The following is a 19,604-nucleotide window of genomic DNA, read 5'->3' on the forward strand; positions in this document are numbered from 1 at the left end:
GTACACCAATGTTGGTGGAGAATGAGAATAAGTGCTACCACACAGAGTTGTGATGCCTACAAATAAATATGATGTCTAATTTAGCCTATGGACCTTCCTGACAGATAAATTACAAGTGTAACTAAGTTTTCTGGAACCTTCCTAGCCATCTCTGAGATGCCCTTGGAAAAGACAGGCTGGGATGAAAATCACTGGTCTGGTGTTCTGCTTTCAAATTGCCAAAGTTATCTTACTGCCCAAAATGACCTTCAAAGACTTCCCATTTTAGAGAAAATGCTCACAAGTCCCTAGAAGAAACACTCCCCAGAGCGACCTTGATGGCTGCTCCCAATCACATTCAAGTCCTAATTCATTGGAGTATTTATTACGTGTTACCCAGCATTTCCCCACACTCTATTCTTCATTCTTCGTACTAACAGGAAAGCCCTTTCTCCTTTTTCCTGCCCACCCAAATACGAACTCTCCTTCAAGTCATGCTCTAGTACCTCAGGATACTGATAAAGGGTTATATCCCCTATAGGCATTTATGTATGTAAACTTGAGCAAACTACCGTTTTGAGTCTCAGATCCTCCTCTACAAAGAACAGACAATAATAGTAGTAATCTTGCAGGACTGTGGCTGGTTGAAATGAAATAGAAAACATTCAGCCCCATGCCTAGTCCCTGAATAACGACAAAAAGGTCTGATGACTTAACTGAAAGTACTTGCCTAAAATTGCTCACAGTATTCTTGGGAAGCATTCCAAAATAACACCAGTGCAATGGAGTGCGTGATAAAGGTCAATGATGGACGAACATCAAGTGGGATCCAAGTGGTGAGAAGAAGAGATGGGCTGAGTAGTCAAGGAAGTCTTTACTGATAAAAAGTGATACTGGCATGGCCTTGAAAAGTGGGCAATATTTAAAATGAGGTGGATAATGAAAAAAAGAGGGAGATGAATTAGTGGTGTGCCAGGAAAAACAGGTAGACCAGTTGCTTTTTGAAATATGTCCCCCATTCTCTTATTATAGCTCTTTACCTTACTGGACTTTCCTGAGAATACTTAATTCCTGTGACCTCATCTCCTGAATGTACTGTACTTCCAAGACCAACTTGTTAAGAAAGCCTGGGTTTTAATTTGAATTCTTATTCTACTACTTACTATAGCCCAGGTCAAGTTACTGAAATTCTCTAGACCTTAATTTTCTCCTCTATAAAATGGGGATGACTTTACTACAGTTCAAACTCATTTAATTAAATGAGACAATTCATGCAAGGGGATTGGCACACAGTAACAGCATGATGAATGTCATCACTATTTTTATTATTGTTTTCATTATCATGAAGATAATCCAAAGGAATTTGACTATCTAGGGAATTAATGAAAACAAGTCAGTTATCATATCCTAACCTGAACCCACCATCTTCCTCCTACAAACTAGGTTCTCCTCTGATGTAGTTTAACTCAATTAATAGCATTACCACCCACCCAGTCACCTGGGCTGAAAGGCTGTTATTTGAAGTATAAATTGGTATAATCTTACTGAAAGGCAATGGTGGAAATGTTTGAATGTAGTAATAAAATGTTTAGTAATCACCTTTAAAACACAAAAGCTTTTTTTGATCCAGTAATTCTACTTTTGAGAACTGATCCTAAATAAATGATAAAGATGTATACAAATATTTAACTCTAATAATGTTCATGTTAGCATTAATTGTGATAGCAAAAGGAGATTCTAACTTAAATATATCTCAATAGGGAATTAAAAGGTATGTACAGCATCTAAATACATGTAAGACATATATATGTACAGACATATATGTATGTATACGTACATACTCATGTGTATAAAGAACATATATCGGGCTATCTTTAGTTAATTGGGATTATGGGTATTTCTTATGTTCTTTATGCTTGCATTTTTTTTGTTTCTTCTATAATAGCTATATGTTTTTAATTAAAAAAAATAGCAAATAGCTTCAATTAAAACTGATTTTTCGGGGCACCTGGGTGGCTCAGCCGTTAAGGGTCTGCCTTTGGCTCAGATCATGATGCCAGGGTCCTGGGATCGAGCCCCACATTGGGCTCCCTGCTCCGCGGGAAGCCTGCTTCTCCCTCTCCCACTTCCCCTGCTTGTGTTCCCTCTTGTGCTGTGTCTCTTTCTGTCAAATAAATGAATAAAATCTTTAAAAAATATATAAAAAAAATAAAAACCGGATTTTTCTTGTCTCTTTGCTTTATAAGAGAACAACCATGAATTCCTGCCAATTCTACTCCTTCAGAAGGTTTCTTGAATTGGTTCCTTATTTTCCATTCCTACTGCTCTGCTTCAGGCCCTCAGCATTTCTTCCATGAACTAACGGTGATGGGTTTACTAACCTAGGATACCACCATCTTCGCTGAAATACATTTATCATAAACACAGGACCACACAAATCTCCCTCTGAATGGCGTCCTCTTCACTTTCCTTCACCCAAAGGGCCTGACAGGCCCTGAGGCTCACACTTCAATGAGTAAGTGCAAAAATGAAACAGAAGATTCCCTGTAACACTGAAGTGGCAGTAAGTTCTGGGAGAGAGAAAGGTATAAGGCCGCACAATCTGGACTCCTTAATTAGGGAGAAGAAGCTGTATACGTCTCTGTTATTCCCAAGGATATCAAGTATTGTAGCAAAGTCCAACAATTTGCATTTATGATGATGTTGCATTTCAAAAAGTAAGATTCAAACTGAGCTCAGCTTACTAGGTTTAAGGAGGTGGAGAAACACTATTAAAGTCTTCTGTCAAAAGCAAACACATCTGATTATTTAAAGAAGCTTAATGGGAAACTTCATGTCTCTCAAACCCCTCAATCCAAATAAATATGCGCTTATACGGCAATGTTATGAAGCCAATCTCTTACGTGTTGCCTCCTAAAGTCACTATTAAAATTTTACAGTATTTTTCTATTCAAAATTATGAAGATCATGAAAAAAATGTTGCTAAATCTCCACATATGCCATGTGCAAAGGAAAAAAAAAATAACAATTTGAACTTATGACATGAATCATTTTTAGGTGACGATTTACCTGATACAGTGGTTTGTTTGCTTACAGAAATAACTTACACAGGTTATTTTAATAAATATTTCTGTCAATGTATTTTTAGCTGATTTATATGAAACTTTTCAACACTAGCAGATATCTTCTAGAATGAGCTATACGTCCCATCATGCATATTTAGGGGCTGGGAATTAAAAATTTAAATCTTCCCTCTATGATATCCTAGGAAAGATAACAAAGAATTTTTAAAACCAGGGAAGGCAAATTGGGATTGTAAAAGTTATGGGACTCCTATCCTAAGAGGAACATTTAAGCAGGCAGGGTCATTATGAGCTCCCGAACTGCTTATGATTTTGCTGATAAAGTAACACCCATTTTGTGGCCAAAACCCACATCATTTTAACCATTATGCAAACCTACTAATCAGAGGTTGGCCTAATTGAGGGACTCAAATCTTGTGATTCACAAGGACACTTCAAAAAAAGAAAGCATAAATATTTCTAGAAGCATCATGTGGATCCCAGTGACAATGGCTGGGTTATAATTTTACCAATCAAGGGGGACAAAAGAGGCTCAGCTCTCGGCACAGGCCACGTCAGTCACTCCTCATGACTACTGATCCTGTTTTATACCTGGGGAAGGCAGGCTCCGAGAGGGCCCCGGGGGAAGAGGACAGGAGTCTGACCCTACTCTCGCCTTCTGAGCAAAGAGCCAACCCCCTGCCCCCACAAATTCCCATCCGGACTCCCTTTGGAATGAGCTGAGTTTTGTGAGGGAAAATTTGAGACCAGATGAAATGTGCTTCTGCATCATTTCATCCTTCTACAAATAGTTATTAAGTGCCATCTCTGTGCCACCTACTATACAGGCTAAGAGGAAATGTGGAGACAGATATAACAAGGAGTCATTTCCACCAGCAATTGCAGTACGATGAGGGAAGAACAGCTTACACTTCAGATGGAGCTGATATTACAGGTGAGGCTCTCCTGACACAAAGTCTCGAGCCTAAGGGCAAAGGCTCCTCTGTCACAAAGTGCTGCACTGCATGTGGCATTAGAATGTTGGAGAAAAGGCTGCCGATAAGGTTTCTGGTTTTGCTGTTGTTTTAAATGTCACTGCAAGGACTCTAACCCCTGCTTACATGCTCTGAAGTGAAGGGCATTTGAAAAAGAAGCATACTATAAGGTAATAAAGAACAAGCATTTCCCTGGTAAATTCAAGAATTGTTCAGCTAATGTACTAGAAAAAATATGTAGTTCCCCCCCCTCACATATAATTTATCTAATGATTGATCTCATTTCTTTTGTGCCATCGACCCTTCTGGCAAGCTGGTAAAAGCCCACAGATGATGCCTTTCTAGAACAATGTTTTTATATGCCTGAAATAAAATACATAAGATGATGAAGAAAACCAATTATGCTGAAATACCGTTATCAAAACTTTGTGATATAGTAATATAAATCCCTCTTTATTAACACACTAAATAACAAGCTCTAACAACAGATCTGATAACTACTGTAATTTTATAGTGATGAGCAAAGATAATATTTTGAGATATCTGCAATAACTTAATGTGATGTGAAAATATTTGTGATTTTTACTGGTGAAAAATTTACACCTATTGTTAATACTACTATGTTCTAGTGCCCATACTGGTAATTGAATAATATGTCAAAATTCAGAAACATGTTAATGAAAATAAAGATTTCTTTTTCTATCCAAGCTCATGGACCTCTTGGGGGAAGGTGGGCCACAGGTTAAGAACTCCCACCACCCCACATGCATATGTGTGTGTATATATACACACATATAATTCAAATATTTTTCTAGAACTGTCTTATATAAGCTCCAAGTAGTTTAGAAAACTTTGGTATTTATGGTCATGGAACAAATATCCTGGGTTTTTTTTGGTTTGGTTGGTTTTTGTTTTGTTTTGTTTTGTTTTTCTTTTTTTTTTGCCACTAAAGGACCATGCCTGTTAGACAAGGATTGGAGGAAAATAGTCACTAGTACAATGGTTCACAGATGGTGTCCTGAGACCAGGTTTCCATCACGGAATCTCAACAGTGCCATGGCTGATGAGAATACACACCCGTACCCAATCTTAAGTCGACCAAAATGGGGGAAGACTTTTTTTTTTTTTTTAAGGATTTTATTTATTTATTTATTTGACAGACCGAGATCACCAGCAGGCAGAGAGACAAGCAGAGAGAGAAGGAGGAAAGTAGGCTCCCTGCCAAGCATAGAGCCCAATGTGGGGCTCAATCCCAGGACCAGATCAGGATCAGATCATGATCTGAGCCAAAGGCAGAGGCTTAACCCACTGAGCCACCCAGGAGCCCCTGGGGGAAGACTTTGATTCGATTTATTTATTTCAGTGCTGGAGGAGATTTTATTCATAAAATAATAGTTTGACAGCCTCAGCATTTTTGAGTAACAATTGTACTAGTACATATAGACATCCTGTTCTTCCCTGGTCCTATTCAAACTCAGAAAATGGGCTTACAACCGTGAATAAAGCAACCATATTCTAATTTAGTTAATTTCATACCACCCAAGTAATTGTAAAGGTAGACAAGATTAGCAGATTATCCTTTAAGAAATTCTATCTGTCGGAAGAGGAACACTAAAAAGGCTTTCCAAAGACACCTGGGTTTCCCAAACAGTAGGGGAAAAGGTAGCAGAACAGAGAATGGCAGCAGGGAGAGAAATAGAACAGTGACCTGGGCATGCCATGGGGTGTGCAGAACTATGCAAAGGTTAGGAAACCAGAGGTAAACAAATAATGGTACTGGTTCTCAGCACCGCTTTTCTTTCTTTTTTTTTTTTTTTTTAAGATTTTATTTATTTATTTGACAGAGAGAAATTACAAGTACACTGAGAGGCAGGCGGAGAGAGAGAGAGAAGGAAGCAGGCTCCCTGCTGAGCAGAGAGCCCGATGCGGGACTCGATCCCAGGACCCTGAGATCATGACCTGAGCCGAAGGCAGCGGCTTAACCCACTGAGCCACCCAGGCGCCCCTCAGCACCGCTTTTCAAAGAACAAATGGCTTTAAAGTACTTGCTTTTAAGATTTGAGGACAGGGCAGAAGGAGTCTAGACAAGTAGAGGGTTAAAGAAAGACAAAAAGTGAATTGGAAAGATAGTTCAGGGGGCAGGCATAGGTAGAAAATAACTCCCACACAGCCATCTCCCCACCATCTATTATATGTAGTACAATGCTGAATTTATCCAGAAATATAATGCAACTTTCTGTCTAGAAATTAAGCTTGATGGATAAGGCTTTAGTCCTTATGGTTATCCAGGGTCCAAGTTATTTAGTCTCTTTAATCAAAATACTAAAATAAAATCATTACCCATTAGGCTATTACCCTTCCCCCCAATCTCCAAACACACAAGCAAAAATTAATTGCAAGCCAGGAAGAAAGAAGGCAATTTAGACAGTAACAGCTTGGCATGGACTGAACTGGATTTCCTAATAGCATTTGTCTGTTTGTGAATGTATATTTTATTTACAGCCTTCACTTCCTTGACCTTATTGAAAGTAATTTATTTTTAGCTAATCTGCATTTCATTTAAACCACCAAATACTCCATCAATGAATCAGCCAAGCACCCATAACAACTAGCACTCGTGTTGGTACCATTAGTAAATGGGTATAAACAGTTAAAGGAGACATTTGGGAATGGGCAGTCCTCGGCAGCTATTAAATGCTACAGGTACCAATTTATGAACTTGTAAATATGGGCTTCAAGATATTCCTTCAACTGGGCTGTCATTCCCTGCCCTGTTTTTATTTCACTAACCTCTTCCTAACCTGGGATTTCTCATGCGCCGAGAGTATTTCTTTCCTCTTTAATGCGTTACCCTTCCCAGGACTTACACCAGTCCAAAAATAGTGAAATGTTAAAGGTAGAATTTCAGGTATCAGTTAAAAAACAAGCAAGCCAGAAAAAAACATGTTTCTCCAGCAACCCTTCAAAACAGTCACACTGTTTTGTGGCAAACACGGCCCTGCCGCGTGTTAAGCCAAGCCCATTCCCCAACTGAACGGAGCTCCTCTCATCTCTATACTGTACTGGTTCTGCTAGGTCCTTGATAATGAGAGAGGTCATCCAGGTGTGTAATCACTAGTCTCAGACGAGTTAAAACAACCTTCAGCCCATTTCATGCTACGTAACATAAGTTCATACACTGGCTCCCAAGCAATCCATTCTCCCCACTATATCCCACCTATGAAGGCTTTTTGGCTACAGACCCCAAAATAGCACTTTGTCCAAACTCCCCAAACTAAGCCCTTTCATCATTCAAAACTTTTCCTCCTCTGTGACTCATTTTCAGACTAACACACCTGTCGGCAGTCCCTTCAATCAAAATAGCATCCTTTTTCACACTTGCGCACCTGTCTCAGCAACAAACTCACAGAACCTGGAACTGAAAGAGACATCAGACATAATCTGACCCAACCTATTCTACCTTCCTGACAGAGGTTCCGGGCCTGAGAGGTTAAATGACTTGCCTGGGGTCACATGGCATGATAGCAGGGGAACCTGGGATCACCACTCCTTGCAATCCTCAATGCTTCCCCTGAGAGATGAAGTTTATGTCCAAGTTGTTATATAAACCATTTATGAGTCTGTCAATTAGCTCCCATTACCCTATTTCTGACACAGACATTTAGGAACATGTCCTCCCATTCCTGTCAGCTTGGGAATACAAAGGTGAGCTACGCTGTACATGATACTGATGACTTCAACAATGAAAAAGGCAAACAGTGGGTCCCAAAGAAAATGGCAAATAGCCAATTCTCCTTCCTCTACATTTTCATGAGGATCCAAGAACACTGCAGAAGAACAATCGTACAGTGCTAAGGAAAGTGGACTGAGTTGGGCGGGATAAAGTTTTCTGAACTACTTTCTACTGAATCTTCAACTATGATTTGTTACCAGATACATGAAAACTGTCCTTCTATTAGACAGGGATAGAGTGGGGTCCATAAAGAAAATTACAATCTTTTTTTTTTTTTGAACAATGGGGTTCTTGTAGTCTAATTACATTTAATGAAAAGACATGCTCTTCCCTCATACTCAAAATATTGACTATTCTCAAATTCTGTACATACCACAGCAATCCCTAAGCAGTAACTCTTTTTTCCCCCTCTCCTTCCTATTCTCTTTGTATCAACAGGTGTGATGGGAACAAAGAAATTCTAACATGCAAAAACAAAAGTTTGCAAACATGGAAAACTAGTGGATGATTTCTCAGAATGTTAATGAAATCTTTCACTTGCTAAGGAGTAAGTTCAGTTTCCTTTCTGTGGTGAGCTCTACCAATGACTGCAAGATGTGATTCAATTTGCAAGCTGGCTTATCCTTAACATATCTTGAAGTAGCTGTGCAAAAACTTTAGGGGTCATTAAAGCAAAGGCAGTACCAATGAGATCGTAAGGAATAGGTTTGTTTTGGTTTTTGATTTTCATATTTTTAACCTCCACTTTTCTTACTTCCTGGACTCATTCCCATACAGCTATGCTATGTACATCAAACCTCTTCTTGGGAATCCTAAAACAAAAGTGACTGAAACAGCAGTGGGTTGAGCTAATGATTAGTGACTGGTGCCTTCACCTTTGTGTTAAGAAGGATTCTGAGGGGACATCTGTATTCAACAGGAAATAGTGTTGTAACAAATCACTGCAGTGGGGATTGAATCAAATCTTCCACAATATCTGCATCTTGCACTATGACTACAAAGGCAGATGAAGAATGTGAGAAGCAACTGACCTAATAATTTGGTATTAACTGTGTGAATGGCTTAGCATCTGAGATGGGAGAAGGGTTCTAATTAAAAGGCAAACTTTTTTTTTTTCCTTTAAAGGAAGAAAGAAAGAAAACATGAAGAGGCAGAAAAATGTTAAATTTCAAATTTAGAAGATATTATGCAGCAAACTCAACACACACAGAAAATAGCCAGGGTAAGGGGAAAGAAACTTCTGGTGAAAAACTTAGGAAGTGAAGTTTGTTGGTTTATTTAATGTAAACAAATAACTAAGGAAGGAGGAAAATGAATAAAGTAAGGGAACAGGGTAAAAAACCAAGTAGTCCACGGGAAATGGCACCTCTTATCAGATAACAGGAATCACCACAGAATCCTAGAAAGCTTCTGAGAGAGGTTCATAACTTAAGTAGTAAAACAAAACTAAAGATAAAAGAGAAGGAGTGTATTTTATTTGGCATTAAAAGACATTTAACTAGGCTATAGCTGTGGCTTTAGTTTTCTACCAGCCTATTTGCCTTCTTATGGCTCCAATACTTTAATTTTTTTATGGCTGAATTCTTCCGAGACTGGTGATAACTCTGGCCTTATATGGTAACCCACTGAGCCTATACTTTCTGCCAAAATTATCTCCAAAATTTCTATGGAAACAGAATTCATTGGTTTTGAACTCTACCTTTCAGACTGATTCTGCATATCAACAAACATCTCTTAAGAAATACCTTTCCTGATTGGGTCCATTTTGTTTTTTGAATTGTCTGGGATAGGACCATAAAGCCTAAACTAACAACTTTCCATTTTAAAAAGGAGGGAGACTGACCTTTAAAAAACTATACATGCCCAACAGTAAAATACTCTTTCAGACTCAATTTCAAATAAAAGGCTTAGCACTGAAAAAAAATACAAAGGGATAGACCAGAGGGATATCATCTCTCCCGTCCAAAAGAAATCTTAGAGAAAATAATAGAAAAGTCTAACAGAGACACTTTCTCTCATTTGAGTTTTGGTGAAAGTGGAAAAAAATGGGATTTGATAAGGATTTTGATAAAAGAACCTGGAAAAGACTAGGCAACATCTCCAATTTTTTTATAGACACTTAAACTTCTTTTCATTACATTTTATTTTTATTTAAGCACATCTTCAACACACACACATACATACCCCAACTCTTAAAAAAAAAAAAAAAAAAGGGCCTGAAATTTTAGTTACACCACATGTGGTTTTCATTTGTGAAAAATGAACAAGCTGTTTGTGGTTAAACTGTCTAATCGCCTGTTATCAATCTAGCGCTGCATTCAAGATTTACAGGATACATCAGCTTCTGTGCCACATTAGCTGTAAAGGGGGGGGGTGGGAGGAAAAAGGAGGAGGAGAGAGTTTATCCTGAGGAATAATATTTCCAATGCAGCCACACTCGCACTACATCTGGTTGTGCTGGTAGCGGCAGTTAAATTGAAATATTTCACAGCGTGTGTCAGAAACATGCAGAATGGTAATTATGACAGATCTGATTAAGCCGGAGTGCCACAAGCTCCCTGGCCAGCGCCGGTTGTGCAGGTGTGACCTTGTGCGTGCCTGCGTGTGTAAATAAAATTAATTACAAGCGAGAGGGTGAAGGCTTCAGTGACATCACAAAGCGGAGAAACTCCCAAGGGGGAGACCTAATGGAATATTTTCCCTCAGTCTAATAATACAGTTCATATTGACTTGAGGTAATTAGTGGGATCATTAAAGCAGTTTTCCCGGCGTATTTGGCTGCCTGATCAGATTAGTGAAAATGTTCTTCAGAACAAGCCCTGTGTGGTCTGCCAGAGAGGAGGAAATAAAAAGCAACAAAGCATATTTTGGAATGATAAGCAGCGCTGGACTTTTACTCCAGCAAAAAAGCTCTACTTCCCTCTGGAGCCTACAGATCTAAATGTCCTGTCCATTCTAATTCTTCTGTTCAACTTGGGTATTCTGGTACACATTCGGGGCTATTTCTTTCGCTTCCCCTTCCTCTCCCTCAGATCAGACGGCTTCATCACCAGGAGCCATCCCAACTCCCCCAAAATTTCTTTTAAACAAGGCAATTTTAAAATCGGGAAAAGTATCGTAAATGATTGCTTTATTGCTAACTGATGAAATGGGGCAACTGGGAGAGTCAAAAATCAGGGGAAGGAAGGCCACTTAAAATTCACCTGCTAAACAAAAGACTCCTCTCTTACGTAACACAGAACCGAGATTTAAATGTTTATTTGCATTTGGATCTCAAAATGGGTGCTGCGCGGGCCAAAGTTGGGGCAAACATTCTTCCAGTTGAGCAGAACACAGAGCCCTCATCAAGAAAAGGGCCATTTGTTTGAAAATACTCTATTGAGCATGCTCTACCTTGCCACCGGAATATGCCAAGCGCTGTCACAGATGGCAGGCTCTGACAGTTCCCATCCGTAGCGCCGATACTCGACAGTTCAGCACAAGATCAGTGACATTCTGTCTCATTAGAACCACGCTAATTATCACAGCTAGTTTCAGGGGAAACCATGTGTTGCAATGGTCAATTTGAAGGAGTCTGTGCATCAACAAACTGGTAATAAGGATCAGACACCTTATTATATGACAGCATGCTGCCTATGATCTGATTTACGGAATCAGAGGCACTGAGGCGGCCGAGGAGGCTGGCAGTTTATGAAACAGTGTGTTTAAACCCAATTCCTGAAGCATACTGGTTGAAAAGGGAATTGTTAAAAAAAAAAAAAATGCACAAAGGCAACTGGAGTTGTTGAATCAAGTAATCAAAGGAGAATAGATTCTCTATTCACATACACCAGAAGTAGATTAAGACAGAAAAAAAGACAACTTCATCAATTTAGCAATTGTATGGCAACACCACAAGAGGATGGAACTTGTGTTTTTTACAAGATATTTCATGATAAGTTACAGGAGGGCTGTATTTCTACTAATCTCTAAGACATATACATTTGTTTTTATAGGAGTGGTCCAAGACATTGTTGTATTTTGTCATGCAAAAGAACGGCACGGGTAAAAGCAACTACACTTCTAAAAATGAATCCTCTCAAAGGTTACTTTTTAAGAAGCTAAAGGTATTCTCGCAGAGTAGGAAAAAAAAATCTACCTGAGATTCGTATTAGCAACAGAACTTCTTCCATCCTTCTCTTAGCACCTTTCACTGATGTGAAATTTTAATGGTGCAGTTTCTTCCAGAGCTATTTTTCTATTGTCATTTTGCATAAATGCATTTTCATAGCTCATTCATTTCACAGGGCCTTTATTTTCATTTCCCATATGAGGAAAAAAGGAGATAAAGCTAAAATAAAACCTACCTTTACTACCCAAAACATAAAAGACAACTGTGGGGACTTCTGAGAAAACACTTTTCCTTTCAACTTGGTAGTTTGTTGAAGGATTCTATTAGTGCTACAGTTCCGTGCTAAGTCTAGGCGAGTTACATTCCGTTGGAGGACTGACTGCTATTAAGAGTTAAACCCCATGGGCTTGTTCTCTTCCCTGCTCCCATTCTGTGGATGCCTGAGCCTGTCCTGAAGAACTCACTCATCACCTGTCAAAACTGATCATATCATGGAAGAGCTTCCAAAAAGAGGAATTCCCACAGAATATTCTTCGTCTACACTTTTCAACTTTATCCTAACCTTTTAAGACAAAAGGTGGCTTCAGATTAAAGCCAGTTCTACAGATGCATAACCAGTATACTCAAGCTTTAGAAGGTGTATGCTCAAATACTTTAAAGTGGGCCACTCTGGTGGTAACCTTCCTTGGACTTCCCCATACGATGACCCTCTTTCAAGAGCTGGCCCAATATTTGCAAACTGATTCTTTTCAAATACTGTCTAAAATTTTCTTGTGACGTTTTCTCAAGATGGAGAAAATGGGCTTAATGAATTATGACTGTATTTGTAACAGTTAACTTATTAAGTGTGTCAGTGGAGAAAATGTATTTCTATAAGGGAATTAATTTTAAATTTAAGGCAAAAGAGTAAAGATTTTAAATGATTTGTACATGGCAATAAGGTAACTGAAAACCTTCTGTCCAACTTTTTAAAAATGTATAGAAAGAAAAACATCCCCTTACATGATTTTCTAGCTCAAAATATAATGAGCAAGTAAGTGTTCTACTTAATAATTCTGGGCCTCCTTGATCATACCCTAGATTTATAAAGCATAGGCTTATCTTTAAAATGTAGACAGGCTGATATTCAGATCCCCAAATTCAACTAGCCCTTAAAATACTGTGTAATGATTGTGTACCTTTTAAACTGTTATAGTAGGTCAATATTTGTATATTTAAAACCATTGACTTCAACAGTCCTGTTCAGCCACCAACTAGAAATACAAAGATAGGTCTGCATTTTAGAAAATTAAATCCAATATGGATTTCAAGTATTTGGACATAAGAGATTTTTAGGTGGTTACCAACACAGGCCACCCTAAACAGGAGATAGACAGAACTCCACATCCTTCTTATTCAAGAGGGCAGCACACAGTGGCCTCCCACGTGGATGCTAAAGTGCAAATGGGCAGGTTACCCTGTGGCTCCACCTGGGGTTGTGGGGTTGTCTTGCTTCTCTCCTTGCTCTCCCCTCAAAGTACTTCTCAAGCCAATTCAGGGAAATCAAAGCTGCATCACCCCAGAGTCACCTCTACCCAGTAAAAAAATTAATAATCATAATTATAATAAAATAAAATAAAGTACTAGATGGAGTGTGTGTCAAGAGGCAGTTCTCTCCCCAGACCCTGCCTGAAGAACACTGGATTTGCCCAAGAGAAGGGGCAATGAGGACAGTATTTCAAGACTGTCCCAGAGACTCTCAGAAAAGGATGCGGCACCAGGAAAAAGTGACGCCGTGACTCTCTCACAGCTGCAGGGGCCTCCTCTGTGTCTTCCATAGGAGGCTACGCAGGTGAAATCGTGTTGCAGCAAAGTCTGTCGCATGAACATTCCAAAAGAATGAATCAGCACAGAGCTTCCAAGTGTAGTTTCCCTGAAGTGTAATTTAATTCTAACCAAATAAAAGATGCCTTCACTAACATGCTGGAGTACAGAGTGCAACTATGGTTCTGTGATTTTTTTTTTTTCCCCTGGGTTTTGTCATGATACATTCCTGTTCCCGGCAATGAAAATGACATTATTTTGGCCCATTTCTAGCCCCAGCGATCGGTGACATATCATCTTACTTGTATTTAAGACATTCTAATCACCAGCAAAGAGTTTCCAAACCCAAAAGCCAAAAAGATGCACCAAAGCTTCCTTCTGTCTTCTACCCCCTTCTCTTCTACCTCCACCCCACAAAAGGCTTTGAATCTCAATAACAAGAGTGTCTGAAAAGTGAATGGAAGAAAAGCAAGAGGCTTTAAATTATTTGCTCTTTTCCACTGGTTGTGCTACCTTTGCAGAGGCAAAGGCCACTTTCCTTTTTCTTTCTTTCTTTTTTTTTTAGGCACTAAAATCATACCTATCAAGTAATGAAGCAGTAGCAGTAGCAGTCAGAGTCCTAGAAGTCTATGGGACTGGTGGGGGTAGAGACTGCCAAAGATTATATTCAGTCATGTTCAGTCAAATAGAATTTTCATCATCTAGTCACTTTCCCTAAAAGAAATACCCGGTTCAATAAAGCACTCGAGAGAAATAATTTTCTAAACATACGGGGCGATGCAGCAGCACGCCGTCAGAGCCTTGGACTCCCACGTTACTGTGTCTGCAAGCCCTACCACTGCAGACATGAAAATCAATGTAACAGTTCCATGTACAAGGCGAGGCCTATGGCGCTGCTAATGTCCCCTTGCTGGACATACACCTTAAGTCTCAGAGCTCTCAGGAGGTTTGCTGTGGAATAAAATTAGATTCCAACATCTGCCACCATTAAGGAAAAAATTCCATTTCCATCTCCCACATGAAAACACTATAACCAATGAACAGTAACTGAACCTTGATACCGTAATGGTTATTACCCAAATCAACTATTTTTTTTAAACAGTAAAATTAGCAAATTCTGCTCTCATAATTATTTGAATGTTATCAGACTAAATGTTTGATAAAATTCCAATATGATTCACTTGGAAAAACTGCTGGTTATTTGAATACCCAGAATATAAAGTGTATTCATTTGCAGCTACTCACATTATGTTTAAAGCATATCATTCTTTTAAAGTTTGCATTAGCCTGCTCTCCTACCCAAGCACAAAAAGTAGCCTACCTTCAGTCTTTACTTGCATATCTTATTCAGAGTTAAAAACAATCTCATTTCTATTACTCATCAAAGAGAAGACAGAATCTATGTAAAATGGTGGAATCCACAGAGTTGGTTTCTTTTACTGAAAATACTTGGTGCATTAGTCAGTACATAGCACGACTATGATGTGTCTGGTTTCATAACATTTGGGGACTGTTTGAAATTTTAAAAATGATTATGCTGGGGGTACCTGGGTGGCTCAGTGGGTTAAGCCTCTGCCTTCGGCTCAGGTCATGATCCCAGGGTCTTGGGATGGAGCCCCACATCGGGCTCTCTGCTCAGCAGGGAGCCTGCTTCCTCCTCTCTCTGCCTGCCTCTCTGCCTACCTATGATCTCTGTCCAATAAATAAATAAAATCTTTAAAAAAAAATGATTATGCTGCCTGCCACTCAGGGTACCTATACCTCAAGCTTTACCTTTTAGTCTAAAATGAAAAGTATTTGAGATAAATACATAGATAATAAAGAAGTCACTCTGTGGAGGGGTCTGAGCCTCTCGCTGAGCACATCATAAGACGTTATCCCTTTGTGTAGAGTGCTGTATGATTTAAAAAGCTCTTCTGCATCTATTATAGCATATGATCTTCTCCCATGTTAAAAGAATCTTGGGCTCAAAAAGTTTAATAATTTCTCAATATTCTAACATCTACTCGGAGTCCTACTTGGAGTCCTCTACCATGTATCTTCCCTCAGCCCAACTCGACATGAGAAAGTCTGGATTCCTAGGACCCTATGCTGATAAGAACCTGTATTCCATGAAAATGTCAATGAAAAAAGGAAAGTTCCTGCCATATCCTTGATCAGTTAGTCCAATACCCCTAATTCCTCTCTTCCAGAGCAGGGTATCACTTCAGTCCTGAAGCTCCTAGAACCCTGAGGAAATACTAAAAGAGAAAGAAGAATCAAGAAATTGGGGTTGGCTCTACTACTTAACAGTCTGATGAAGAAAACAGGGCTAGCTCCAAAGTTTACTCTGAGAATTAAATGTAGGTCATACATAACAAACAGTGGGGACTAGCACAAAGATGGCACTGGACAGTTAGCCAACTCAGAGGACAGGAAGCAAATGGAGTGAGACGGGCTGAGGTAAAAGTGATTCTAGCTCTCCCCTCTTCATACACCCTTCATTTTCAGGGACTTCTGCCGCACTCTAACAAGCTGTGGCACATACATCTCAAAAGTAAGTAACTCTTTTGGAAGTTAAAAATTCTGACCACAAAAGGGTCAGATTTGAATATTTTGTTTGTTTGTTTATTAGTTCTTCTGCTTCCTTCACAAAAATCATGGCAGAACAGAAGTTAAATAGTGACTATTTTCCCTCGTTAAGTCTGACTTCTTCTCTCAGTGACATATATACTTTTTGGACCACTTATTTTTAAGTAATCATCAATCCTTCTACATATTTTCCTACCGAGGATAGTGTTGACACCTAAACTGAACGACAAAGGGAAAAGCACAAAAACCCTCTGTCAGGGAGTTAGAGGATATTAGTAGTTAGGAATAACTACCCGAAAGAATGAAAGTTACCAGTATGCTTGACCCCACCGCCAACCACCAGCTCCTTGGATTCTCTCTTAATCAGTAATGAGGGGATTAGCTAACAGCTTTAGGGGTTCTGGGAAACATACCATCCTGGCGGAGACCTAGAAGCTGCCAGTCGACTGCCAAAACAGAAGCTTCATGGGAAGCTTTGGAGGACAGGGGTACAAACGGCAAGCATGTTTAAAAAATTCACCAGAACATCACTCACGTGACATTACCGGCCAATTGTTGCCACTGTCTAAACAGCTCCCAAATCAGTAACTCGGGCCAGGTGGGCAGATTTGGGGGTATCATTTAAAAGAAAGAAAGAATGAAGGTAGCAAAGAGGATGCTAACTGAAAGGAGCTGTGCTATAGTCAGAAAGGAAATGGGGAGGCAGGAAATGTCACCGAATTAAGTGACAGAGGACAAGCAATTAAATGACAGTCACCAGAAAGTTTTCATATTTATTTTTGTTCATTTTAAGTCTGACCCTTATTATTGTAATAAGACACGTCTAGTTTCTCTGTTTATCTATTTTCAGGATTTGGAGAAAGTGTATGTCTCCATAATAATACAGTCTGTTATTCTTGATAAATGTAATTGGACAGGTCAGAAAAGACGCAGGATCAGAAAGAAAGGCAAAATAATATACATTTGACGACGAGATCCTCATCATAATTAGACTAAAGAGTCAAAACAAGAATGTGCACGGTGGGTGGGTGAGGGGCAAAGTGAGAGCAGGACATTTCTCCTAATGCATAGTCTTGGCATGTAAATGAAGACATCTGAAGAAGCACACAGGTTTGAAGCGGCTCTAACATTCTATCATAATTAGAAACATTTCAAGAGCCCTGTAATTTCCAATCAAAATTACAGTAATTTCCGATATACAAGCCATGATTCATGACAGAATTTTACATTCCATGAGAGATTACGGTGGCCTGATGTATGACACGCTGAGTACAGCACTAACATAAACAATTCAGTTTAATGTTTAAACAGCACTTGATGTTTAGAATCTCACAATAAAAGAAACATATTATTGTAGAAATTATCACTTTGACAGTGATTGAAGGGTAGGCAGGCATGTGGCCTATAAAGCTATAATTTTTACAGTCCACAGCTTGAGTTTAATCATTTTTATATAACATTTCCAAGATATCCCTTAAGTATTTTATCTAGCATATAACTTAAATAAGAACAACCTTTTCTAAAGCAAAACCCCTATCAAGGACCACTACTAACACTGATAAAGAACAATTTTAGGAAGAGCTAAAAAAAAAAATAAAGTATGATATAGTAAATGCTGCATATTGTAAACACTCTCAGAATTGTCTATTTTTATCAAAGAAGTTGATAGCAGCCGGGCTATTTTATAAAGGAGAGTTCATTAATAATCATTAATGATCGGGAAAATATATTTGTTTAAAATCGCAAGTTGTTAAAATCTCACCTCTAAATTCCCACCTTGATAATGTTTCCAAATATTGCTATAAAGGGGAAGACAGTTTAGTACTCTTCCAGTCCTTTAAAAAGTATTCTTGGCTTTGAATGAGGGTTTATGAGCAATTATAAGTTTGCTCCTATAGACGACTCTGCTTTTGATGAGCATAAATTTTCAACATATAAAAATTTTTACTGATAAAGGACTGCCTTACCTCTCCTTTGTTAAGTTCTCATCTTATTGGTAGGAACTTGCAACTTTTCTAATTCAATTCTATTCATTTATAATTCATCAGATTTGGACAGGTTTTCTAGTTGTAATTCAGTTTGTATGGCTTATATATGGTGTATCTATGAAAAAACTTAAGGTCCTTAAGGGGCAAATATATGTGTGGTAGACGTGTTCGTTTGTGTACCTAATAGTTGTGGATGCCTGAGTTTGAACAGAAGAAACGATTATGTTTGTAGTCTTTTAGGATGGAAATCAAGGTCATCTGAGCAATAATAAAACAATAGCAATTCAAGTTACTTGTCCCAGTACAATAGACCACATTGAGAAACTGCCTCTACATTATGATACTCTTCTGAAAACAACTATTAACTGACCCCGAGATTTCCTGAGAAATCCCTGGTCTGGAGAATGGGTGTTGGAGGAAACAACAAAACCACGTATCTACTGCCTGAATCTGAACAACACTTTGTTTCATCACAAAGCTCTGTCGAGAATCCTGGAGACCGTTCCTCTAAGTGATGCAGGTTCATACTGAAAACAGACCCCCCTCTGAATGAAACTTGCACTGGCATTGCAGATCAACATTCTCAGTGCCTAACCGAGGTTCTTACCTGGCTTTTGGTTGCGGCAACCTTTGCAAAGAGTGCTTGGGACACTTTGGCGCGCTTCATTTCCTGCTGAATCTCATCATAAATTGAAGCATTAATGTTCATGGTATTGTTCTCTTGTTTCCCATTCCTCTCAGTGGCAATAGTAGCTGTTTTCACCTACAAAACATTTTGAACATGACTGTCATTTTTCATTGGCCAAATTGTTTTGAAGCTTTTCAGGCTCGGCATCCAAACTGGACACTGTTGCTCCTTTTATGATCAAGGTGATCAACAGTGCAGTCATTCAACGTTAGTTATTACCCCGAGATCAGATTGCTTAAGTTAAGAAAGTCACATTGTCACAGGTGATCGCGTCTGTAATAAGACAGCCACTGCCAGCTGACAAACAGGAATTAGAATGCCATAAAGTAAGTTTTCTGGAAAACAGAATAGTTTCAAAGACTTGAAAACCCTAACCTAATTGTTTCCCAATTACTGTCCATTGCAATTCTAACAAAGGAAATTCACAATTAAAATCATAATGCCCAGTGTTGTATCTTCACTGGGTGCCCGGTGCCTAATAGACAATTGTATCACTAATAGCTATTACATCCTATGGCCTTTTTAATTTTAGACTCCTTTTTTTATGCCTGTTCCTCTTATGTTTCATTTAAAAAATCTTCCATAACAAAGCCATTTGCAGAGCTGCATATTTAAATCTTCTATCCATCCATGAAACAGGTAGAGCGCCTTGCTTAATTATCATAAAGGCTGGT

General features: G+C 38.9%; 1 protein-coding gene across 16 annotated transcripts in view; it reads right to left on the minus strand.

Annotated features, from left to right (window-relative positions):
* Nucleotides 1-19,604, minus strand: part of SATB1 (SATB homeobox 1) — a 101,586-nt gene that overhangs the window by 13,931 nt on the left and 68,051 nt on the right. For all 16 annotated transcript variants that reach the window (XM_082685201.1, XM_082685205.1, XM_082685197.1 and 13 more), the window contains one exon: nt 18,850-19,005. In XM_082685201.1, coding sequence (XP_082541327.1) covers nt 18,850-19,005 — 156 coding nt within the window. The remainder of the gene's footprint in view (nt 1-18,849; nt 19,006-19,604) is intronic.

This window comes from Mustela nivalis, assembly GCF_964662115.1.
Source record: "Mustela nivalis genome assembly, chromosome: 1".
Lineage (NCBI taxonomy): Eukaryota > Metazoa > Chordata > Mammalia > Carnivora > Mustelidae > Mustela > Mustela nivalis.